The sequence below is a fragment of the Engystomops pustulosus genome, chromosome 1 (assembly GCF_040894005.1).
Source record: "Engystomops pustulosus chromosome 1, aEngPut4.maternal, whole genome shotgun sequence".
Taxonomy (NCBI): Eukaryota; Metazoa; Chordata; class Amphibia; order Anura; family Leptodactylidae; genus Engystomops; species Engystomops pustulosus.
Window position 1 is genome coordinate 114,007,581 of NC_092411.1, and position 11,190 is coordinate 114,018,770.

The 11,190-nt window shown below is 39.9% G+C and overlaps 1 protein-coding gene across 2 annotated transcripts in view; it reads left to right on the plus strand.

Moving 5' to 3' along the window:
* Positions 1 to 10,861, plus strand: part of LOC140131617 (guanine nucleotide-binding protein subunit alpha-14) — a 119,131-nt gene extending 108,270 nt beyond the window's left edge. For both annotated transcript variants that reach the window (XM_072150911.1, XM_072150910.1), the window contains exons 4-7: positions 903 to 1,031; positions 2,820 to 2,949; positions 6,947 to 7,100; positions 9,823 to 10,861. In XM_072150911.1, the coding sequence (XP_072007012.1) occupies positions 903 to 1,031; positions 2,820 to 2,949; positions 6,947 to 7,100; positions 9,823 to 10,013 (604 nt within the window). In that variant the 3' untranslated portion in view covers positions 10,014 to 10,861. The remainder of the gene's footprint in view (positions 1 to 902; positions 1,032 to 2,819; positions 2,950 to 6,946; positions 7,101 to 9,822) is intronic.
* The last annotated feature ends 329 nt before the right edge of the window (positions 10,862 to 11,190 follow it).

Here is an 11,190-nt window from a genome sequence, read left to right on the forward strand (position 1 = left end):
TGCTTTATGTAATAACACTTTTTGTGCCCCAGAACTTAATAAAACTTTAATCTGATGGCTACTGGGACATGGAGTAGCTTTGCAGTAGAGCTGGAGCTATGGCTATTCCACACCCCAGTAGCCTCTTTTGATCCCTCCTACCCCAGTCTTCACAGCAGCTGCTCGCACTCGTCTGAAAAGCAGAAGTTCTGCACATGTGCAGTAGCTCCGGCTTCTCAGATGAGGTGCTGCATGACCTAGTGCGCATGCGCAGAACTCCAGCTTCTCGAGTATAAGCCTAGGGTGGCAAATGCATTGGTCACAACCTATATAGCTAGCCTTTCAGTCCCTTAGTTTGTAGCCAACTAGCCCCTGCCCCCAAGTATCTAGCCAGAACCCCCTGCCTCCAATATTGAGCCAGCCCATGCCCACAAGTATGTATCCAGCCAGCCCATGCCAACAAGTAAATATCCAGCCAGCCCATGCCCCCAATATTTAGCCAGCCCATGCCCGCATGAATATATCTAGCCAGCCCCCCCAATATTTAGCCAGCAGTCCATGCCCCCAATATTTAACCAGCCAGCCCATGCCCACTAGTATATAGCCAGCAGCCCGTGTCGAGAGTATGCAAAGCCTATAAGAAAAAAAAACCTGGTACTCGCCTTTCCGTTGCCCCCCGCAGGTCCTCTTCTTTTTTCCAGTGTTAAGGCTCTGTCTTCGGGTCTCTGCACCCTAATGCCAAACACACTATGTTGTCACTTGCTGATATCAATGTGTGTGCTTTTTTGGCGAAAAACTCGGCTTCTACTTAAGTATATCTGGTACTTGTGAGTTTAACGTCTCATTTACTATAAATTCGGCTATCAATTTTCTTTTAACTTTACATATTATTCTATCTTATATCTGCTTTTTGTTTTTCTCAGCTACCTTAGTGACATAGATCGCATTTCTGTTAATGGCTACATTCCCACCCAGCAAGATGTACTTCGAGTCAGAGTGCCTACTACTGGAATCATTGAGTATCCTTTCGATTTAGAGAATATTATATTTAGGTAAGTTGTTCTCTAAAACAAAATTCAGAAAACTTGACTTTAGTACAGTAGAAAATTTGTAATATAGATACACAGTAAATAATGCTTCCTTCTCTGCCTAATTTGGCTTTTATCAATCTATCATAGAGAAGTAAAAAAAATTGCAGCAATGTAGTAAATAATACATCGTCATATGTAATGTTAAGAAAGCACATACTAAAAAGCAAGTTACTAAAACTGCCGTCCATGCATAAATAGTAAATACATTTATCCTACATTATACAATAAATAAAACCTCTCACTTTACTAGGTTTTGGGCCCTAAACCCTAGTTGCAAAGAACATGCTGGTGGTGACCCCAGTCCTGTCTGTTGCCATGTTTTGAGCAAAGTGAGAGTTGAGTTATTTCTCCTGCAGGTTCTGTCGCACTGCTGTTTAGTGGAATGAGGCATTTTCTCCTTAAAGGGAGGCATCACCACATTCTTCATAAAATATAGCTAGTGATATTTTCCATTAGAGCCCTATTAACTAAATGACACCCATCTTTTTGCTAGAAATGTACTTTATTATCTTATCTACTATACAGTCAGATGGAGCAGCGGGTCCAGCGTCTCCTTCCCATGCCTTCTTCTCATCATTCAGCATTTCATGTCATGTGACCAGGGTGAAGTCATCTAAGGTCCATTACCCACTAAGATTTGCAAAATCTACCCCATATGTTTATCTTATCATGCTGTGCTTCCATGTACTTTTATTCCTCACCTTGCCTCCATGGAGACATATTGTGATTTCATGTGATAAGATAAATACATGTGGTTAATTTTGCAAATGTTAGTGGGTAAAGGACGGTAGATGACATCACCATGGTCACATGACATGGCGTGCTGAATGGTGAAGAGACATGGGACATGGGAAGGAGCTGCTGAACTCCACAAGCAGGACACTTTTATGGGGATGTGCGGGAAAGAATTTTTAGCTAAAAGGGTGGCATTTAGTTAATAGAGCTCTGTGGGAAACTGTCACTAGATATTATGTGAAAAAATGTGGTGACCGTTTCCCTTTAATTTAAATAATATATGCATATGATTTTCATGGCAGAAAAATAATAGTAAAGGGGTTTGGCCAGGACAAGACCCGATGACAGAACAGAATAGGAAGTGTCACTGTGGTTGTACAAGTCATGTGATACAGCTTCATATTTTATCCATCTGCTTTTGTTAGTTAACAGAAAAAGTTAACAGAAGACCCCACTACTTTCTATGTGCTCCTTCCCAGGGTTGGTTTATGCACCAAACCTGCTCGCTCAGTTGTTTAATATTGGCAGTGTAAATGGTGTTCATGTTCCCTCTTTTGTTGCCCGCAACGTGTACATATTCCTGTGCATGAAACCTTGCCATGTGTTTCAGAGGAAAGAAACTTTATTTTTGGGGGAAGGCTATGGAAGGAATGGTGTTTATGCACTTATTGATGTAAAACAAGCTGTCTGGAGCTGTGTACACTGTTTTGAGACATGGCTGAAACCCAGCTAAGTGCTGGTATTGCTCCAAGCCCCTATATCCTCAGAGCTGTAGCTGAGCTTTTCAGCAGCTTGGACATATGAGGACATATGACTAGAGACCAAAGAAGTGCAACGACCACTTGGTTCACGCCAAACTCCATTGCTGCCAGGGTGTCAGTGTTGGTGCCCATTTTTAGAATCATGTACTGTATTCATAATCCTGATGTTTGATACCAATAAGTCTTATTTTGTAAAGATTCTTTCATCCTCTTGTCTATGTTATACGATGATGGTGATCATCTTATCTTATAGAATGGTGGACGTCGGTGGACAGAGATCAGAAAGAAGGAAATGGATTCACTGTTTTGAAAATGTCACTTCCATAATTTTCCTGGTGGCGTTGAGTGAATATGACCAGGTTCTTGCCGAGTGCGATAATGAGGTAATGAGGCAATGTGTTTCAGCTTGTGTTGCAAGTACAATAATTAAAAGGGAATCCGACATGTCTCACCTGTCCTGGGTCTTAAAGGGGTTTCCCACGAACTAAAGTGAGGCACGGGATAGGGCCTAACTTGCTGATCAGTGGGGGTCTCGGTGCCACACAGATCGCGAAAAAGAGGGGTACGTCCGCCGCGCTCATCAATCTCCGTGGGTTTGTGGGAAAACCCCTTCAATTTCTTCTTCACTGAAAAACCAATATAAGGAATTTGTCTGAAGGGCACAGGGTTCAATCACACACACTTTCAATTGATTTGCTTCTGTGAACAGTTGAGCACTATACCAGGGGGTGCAGGTGTGGCAATCTTATCCATCACACTCTGAGGTTTCCACAATCTAGTTAAAATGCCTCCCCTTCCACAAGCGATACATGTCAACTAAACATTTGAAGTATTCATTGGTGGCTCTTCACCCCTCTGCCCATCCTCGACATGCTTTTTATGTGTGCGTAAAGAGAAATCGATAAGACATGCAGGGTAGAAGGAAGCCAATTGGATGCTGCCTCTGCAGAAACTTTTACCTGTTGACAATTCAGTTTGACCAGTACTATAGCTATACCACGTGTAACACGTCATGCTTGGTTGAGGGGCCCCTCTCTATTCTTCTAGCATAATGAAAACAATAGCACTGACACAATTGGAGGATTTATCAGAAATCTGACGAGTCTGATGTACATGTTTTTGCACGTTCGTAATTGCACCATTTGGCCACAGTGTATTTATGTAATGACCTTTCTTATTGTAAAAAGTCAGGTTATAAGCTTTTAAACCATGGATCAGAATATACATATTTACCTTACCTAATTACAGTGATGGATGGAGATAAAACAAGCCCTGCAAGGTGTTTTGAGTGGAAAATCCACCAAAAGGTTCCCTTTAACCCCTTGACGCCTGCTCCACGTGAATATATGTGAACTTTTACTGTGACAGATTGCAGAAAGCAGGTTAATTTACGTCATGACATTAGCCAACTTCACACACCTATATCTCCTGAATCTCCTGAATTCTGGTGTCAAATTAAATATGAATGCTTCTCTGAGCCAGAGAGATCCATCCTTAAAGTTGCACTAAAAAAGCAGATTTTTATGTACAGCATTTTATTGTATTTGATTATCTCCAGTTTTCTTAAGCATCTATACACAAGCCATACATATTAAAGGGGAGACTCTTCTGTTTAATGTGACACTAGAATTGTGTTTCTAGGTGCAAGGATTCAGGAGATATAGGCGTTTAAAGTGTGCCCCCTCCAGCTGGAGGCATATTAGTGATGTGTCGTTAGGGAACGAGACAGCTCTAAGCGTCGGCTCTTGTTCGTGAACGATGAGAGCTGACTCGCTTAACCCCGGCCCTAACCGGTGTGGGGGTGACTGATTGGCCTGCGGTTCCCTATTATATATTTTATAGGTAGCCATTCAGGAGCCAGAAGAGCCGGCTGAGCCTAATGAGCCACATCACTTAAAGGGAACCTGTCACCACATTTTGCACAAATACAGCTAGTGGCTGGTTCCTATAGAGCCCTTCTTTTAGCTAAAAATAATTTCCCTCATATCCCCATAAAATCAAAGTTATATATCTTGCCTAGTATGTATGCATCTTTGGAGCGAGTTGAGGAAGGCATGGCCTAATGTCATGTGACCAGGGTGACATCATCACAGGTCATTTAGCTACTTAACATTAGCAAACTGTACCCCATGTACATATCTGACCACATAAAACAATTGCAGCTGCCTGCATGGACTTCTACTCCTCTCCATGCAAGCTTCTGTGATTTCATGTGATACAATATGCTGTTATTTCATGAGATATATGCTTGGTGTACAGTTTGTTAATGCTAAAAAGCTAAAGGACCTGCGATGTCACCCTGGTCACATGACATTACAGGTGCATACAGAGATAGGATGGAGAGGGGCTGCTGGATTCAGCCTGAGTAGGCCACACCCACCTCGACTCGCTGTAGCCATGCTTAGATACCAGGTAAAACTATAAAGTTGAATATACACTCACCGGCCACTTTATTAGGTACACCTGTCCAACTGCTCGTTAACACTTAATTTCTAATCAGCCAATCACATGGCGGCAACTCAGTGCATTTAGGCATGTAGACATGGTCAAGACAATCTCCTGAAGTTCAAACCGAGCATCAATATGTTGAAGAAAGGTGATTTGAGTGCCTTTGAACGTGGCATGGTTGTTGGTGCCAGAAGGGCTGGTCTGAGTATTTCAGAAACTGCTGATCTACTGGGATTTTCACGCACAACCATCTCTAGGGTTTACAGAGAATGGTCCGAAAAAGAAAAAACATCCAGTGAGCGGCAGTTCTGTGGGTGGAAATGCCTTGTTGATGCCAGAGGTCAGAGGAGAATTGGCAGACTGGTTCGAGCTGATTGAAAGGCAACAGTGACTCAAATCGCCACCCGTTACAACCAAGGTAGGCAGAAGAGCATCTCTGAATGCACAGTACGTCGAACTTTGAGGCAGATGGGCTACAGCAGCAGAAGACCACACCCGGTGCCACTCCTTTCAGCTAAGAACAGGAAACTGAGGCTACAAATTGCACAAGCTCATCGAAATTGGACAGTAGAAGATTGGAAAAACGTTGCCTGGTCTGATGAGTCTCGATTTCTGCTGCGACATTCGTATGGTAGGGTCAGAATTTGGCTCAACAACATGAAAGCATGGATCCATCCTGCCTTGTATCAATGGTTCAGGCTGGTGGTGGTGGAATATTTTCTTGGCACTCTTTGGGCCCCTTGATACCAATTGAGCATCGTTGCAATGCCACAGCCTACCTGAGTATTGTTGCTGACCATGTCCATCCTTTTATGACCACAATGTACCCAACATCTGATGGCTACTTTCAGCAGGATAATGCGCCATGTCATCTCAGACTGGTTTCTTGAACATGACAATGAGTTCACTGTACTCAAATGGCCTCCACAGTCACCAGATCTCAATCCAATAGAGCATGTTTGGGATGTGGTGGAACGGGAGATTCGCATCATGGATGTGCAGCCAACAAATCTGTGGCAACTGACATGATGCCATCATGTCAATATGGACCAAAATCTCTGAGGAATGCTTCCAGCACCTTGTTGAATCTATGCCACGAAGAATTGAGGCAGTTCTGAAGGCAAAAGGGGGTCCAACTCGTTACTAGCATGGTGTACCTAATAAAGTGGCCGGTGAGTGTATGTGAATCTCAGGGGAATCATTTTTGGCTAAAAGAAAGGTGTCAGTTAGTTACTAGGGCTCTATGGGAACCTGCCACTAGCTGTATTTGTGAAAAATATGATGACAGGTTCCCTTTTAAGAAGATCTGTAATTCCCATCCCTACAGAATAAAGAAGAAGCTCCAGGAGACTTTCACTTTCACTTTGCAGAAGTACATGCAACCTCTGCATCTGTAGCTGAACCTGGGAAAGGGTGATGGAATTATGCTGTACATATTTATAACACTTGGGTAAAAGTTACAACTGATTAATTGGAAAAATTACATATTATTTTTTTTTACATTTGTAGTCAATTATTGGCAAATTTGTTATTATTAAATATTATTGTATCAAGATAATGTCTTGCGTCTTGAAAGAAACAAATGAAAAATGTTATGTAAAGCTTTTCCAGAGATATCATCATTTTAATAAGTGCATAGCAGAACGTCAAAAATTGACCTGGACATTCCGGCACCAATGACCATCGGTCCTCAAGAGGTTAATAGAAAAAAATTACAACAAGAGCGTCTATTTTCCTTAATGATTTTACCACTAGAATTTTCTTAAGATATTCCACCTGGAGTATTATCTAGTTTATTACCTATAAATTAAAAATGCTGCCAATTGCCACTGTTATGCCCGCAGAACCCTGATTGGTATTCGATGACCACACAGGGAATATATAATGTTTTATAATAAATATTGTTCATTAATTCAATTTATTTATTTTTAGAACCGAATGGAAGAAAGCAAAGCCCTGTTCAGAACCATTATAACCTACCCCTGGTTCCAGAATTCTTCAGTCATTCTCTTTCTAAACAAAAAGGATCTGTTAGAGGAAAAAATCATGTTCTCACATTTAATCGACTACTTTCCATCTTTTACTGGTAAGCAACACTTTGAATTTCCTAATTAAACTGTTAAAAAAAAATTCCTAAAATTGGATCTGAAATGGAGCTAAAATGACAAAAAATTAAAAAAACCTAAGAACCTGGAATTCAATAGGCTATATAATCAGCTACTACTATACTAGTGAAAGCTTATATACCGTATATTCCGGCGTATAAGACGACTTTTGAAGACAGAAAAATCTTCTGTCTTCTCTGGGGTCGTCTTATACGCCGGTAATCCCGCCCGCCGTGTATTCACGGCGGCGGTCGGGTCGCGCTGCATGGAGAGGGCTCACGGGCTGAGCCCTCTCCATAGCCGGTAAGTCTTTGCTGCATATTGCAGCAAAGGCTTACCGGTAACATCCGCGATCGGTGCTAGCACCGATCGCGGGTGTTTTCACAGCGTAAGCTGCCGGCAGCCTCAAAAAGATAGCGGCGCATGGGCGCCGCCATCTTACCTGGGATCGCCGCTCCCCGTGACGTCATCGGGGGGCGGCAGTCCGTCTCCATGGTAGCCTCGGGTCTTCCGAAGACCCGAGGCTATTTCGTTTTAACCCCTTCATTACAATGTGCTGATAGCACATTGTAATGAATGAGGAGGAAAATCCCCATATACTGCCATACTGTAGTATGGCAGTATATGGTAGGATCGATCAGACAACCTAGGGTTAAAGTACCCTAGGGAGTCTGAAAAATAGTATAAATAAAAATTAAAAAAAAGTTTAAAAAAAAATTACAATAAAAAAACCTAAAATTTCAAATCACCCCCCTTTCCCTAGAACTGACATAAATATAAATAAACAGTAAAAATCATAAACACATCAGGTATCGACGCGTCCGAAAATGCCCGATCTATCAAAATATGAAAACGGTTTTTCAATGCGTTTAACCCCGTAACGGAAAATAGCGCCCAAAGTCGAAAATGGCACTTTTTTGCCATTTTGAAAAATATAAAAAAATCTCTAAAAAGTGATCAAAAGGTCGTACAGTCCTAAAAATGATATCATTGAAAATATTATCAAATTTCGCAAAAAATGACACCACCCACAGCTCCGTACACCAAAGTATAAAAAAGTTATTAGCGCCAGAAGTTGGCAAAATCAAAAAAATAATTTTTGTACAGGAGGTTTTCATTTTTGTAAATGCATGAAAACATTATAAAACCTATACAAATTTGGTATCCCCTTAATCGTACCGACCCAAAGAATAAAGTAGACATGTCATTTGGGGCGCTCAGTGAAAGACGTAATATCCAAGCCCACAAGAAAATGGCGCAAATGCGTTTTTTCACCATTTTCATTGCATTTGGAATTTTTTTCCCGCTTCTGAGTACATGGCATGGAATATTTAATAAAATAAAAATTTAAGGTACAGTATGGTAACATTTACAGTAAAATGGACGATGGTAATGTTGTTGTTGTATGCCTTCTGTTTATGAGCGACAGTTTTCCTGCTATATACCTGCGTGTCATACGAATTTAAATTAAAAAAAAGGACCATGTTAAATTCAAATCTGGGTTTTTTTTTTTAATTTTTAACGGTGTTTTGTATGCGTTGGAAAGGGGGTAGTCTTATACGGCGAATATATCTTACTCTATATTTTAAACAGGAAAGTAGGGGGGTTGTCTTATACACCAGGTCATCTTATACGCCGGAATATACGGTAGCTTATTTAGTCCACTATATATGGTGTAAATATCTTTATGGCTAATACCAAGTATAAAAAGTTCATCTGATCTTTGTAACACTACTTGAATCACGTTATTATCTTACCAGTTGTGCAAACATTAAAATACTAGGCTCCCTGATGTGCGTGGAATAATAATAAATAATTATAATATAAATTATAATAAAAGAAGTCTTGATGGTAGATGTCCTTTAAGTAACTTGCACAACTTCTCCTTATCAGCTGTTTTTCTGATTACAGAAGAGAAACTGCCTGAAGTGTCTATTGTTCTGATTAAACCTTTGATTAGAAAAATTGAACAGCTCACTTACCTCTTGAACTTAGATTTAGTGCGAAAGATGTGTTTTTTTAGTCAGTCTTGTTCTATTGGACAATAAACACACCAACAGATTATGGAACTTAGAGCAATGACAAAATGCAAAAGTAACCAAAACAGCCAAAAAGAATGAAAGGAGAGAAATGGTCTGTGTTCACCACCTACAGAACTATAGCGGTCGTATTGCTAACTCCATATAATTTCTACCTGTTTTGCAGCAAATGGAACAATCGCTGATTTATAACTGAGCAGGTCGATTATTACAGAAGTATGATCGACTTGGGAGCACATTGTGTTGTTTTTTTAGCACTGTATGAAGCAATACAGAAGTATTGCATGTTATTTTCTAAGCTATTAAATTACTGCGTTAATCTACGTTACGCCCTCCTCTTTCCTGCTGTTAATGCACCACCACAATAGTATGAAGGTATTCTAATCTAAAATATTTGTTTCAATATTGTCCCTTAAAAAACATGTTTATATTGATGAAGTTATACCTTGTGGAAAGAAAACACAAAAGCTATAAAACAAAAATTGTTGGGGTCCTTGAGGGGACAAAAGAATTGCAGTAATTGTAGAAGTGTTCTCAGACTACAGCTCCTCCCAGGTACTAAACCAGGAGGTGCAATGAGAGGTGACAACCTCCATTCTAAATGCAAGGTTCTTCCTGGATATTTTGTTGACATGCTGATACAGTGCTTGCCCTTTTGTTAAAGGTCCCAAGCAAGATGCCAAAGCAGCTCGAGAATTTATTTTGAAGCTCTACCAAGACCAGAACCCTGACAAAGAGAAGGTCATCTACTCTCATTTCACCTGCGCCACAGACACGGAGAACATTCGTTTTGTCTTTGCTGCTGTTAAAGACACTATCTTACAGCTCAACCTGAGGGAATTCAATCTAGTGTAAAAACTGGACAATGAAGTTTTTGGATTCCTCTAATAGTCATACTGTACCTACAACTGTCTCCTAAATCATTTTCAGCTCCCCTCCCCCTTTCTTCAAGAGTACAGATGAGATGCTATATTTTCCTACAAACGTTCTGTGTTCTGATTTTTAAGAAATGTAATCCGGAAGAGAGAAGTTAATTCCCCCCCAATGTTTACTGTTTTTTTTCTTTTTTTTTAATGTGTTATATGAACCTTTTAAATGCTGTTTTTATTTTTTTTTTATTTTTATCCCCATGTGTTGGCTTTTATTATTCTATCCAATGTTAATGGCAATTGGATTAACAGAATATTTCATAGTGTACAATATTGAAAATGCACATATAGACAACAAGTTCCTGTTTTTTTTTTTTTAATTATTAATACTTTTGTTGTGGTTTAGTACTGACCAGAGTTGCCTTGGCTGTTTTTAAGCAACACAACATTTTTATTAGAGAAACCTTTTTATGATTTTTTTAAATACTGTAGATTGGGGTGCTTGACTGTAATTCTAGAGTGAACATGTCCTTTTTTTTCCCCCCCAGAAGAGTAACTCATGGCCACCGTTACATCATCCTTCTATTTCATTATTTAAAAGAGCCATAACCTGAATGATAAGTTCTTTATTGCAATGTTAATCATGCAGCGAATACTTTCTTATTACAATGTAAAACCAAAGAAAGAGAATTGCCATTGTAATGATATTTGTAAATATGTATCTCTTTATAAATAATATGTATGTATATATATGTATTGGTATATATACATATATTTTACATGTTTCTCTTCCAGTAGGGCTGTTTGAATATGAATAAATTACATTTTAAATCAGGTGGTTTCCCTGCGCTGTTCAGTTCAAACTATTTTAATACAAAATTTGCTGCTGATGTTCATTCCTTAAAGAGCAATAAAATACATGATTTAATCTTTAATAAGGTTTATTGAGAGTTCCTGGAGCAAAACCTCATCCTCTTGTATTATAGAGTGAAAGTTAACCTGTCATCAAGAACAGGCACCATAACCCTTCCTCACCCCCCACTGTGCAGTGTAAGCGTCCCAGTGGTTCACTGGCGACCTGAAGAAATTGTGACCTGCGATTAAAGTACAGGGCCTCATTGGCAGATAATATTAGGTGCTATGGGGGTCACATTTGACCCTTT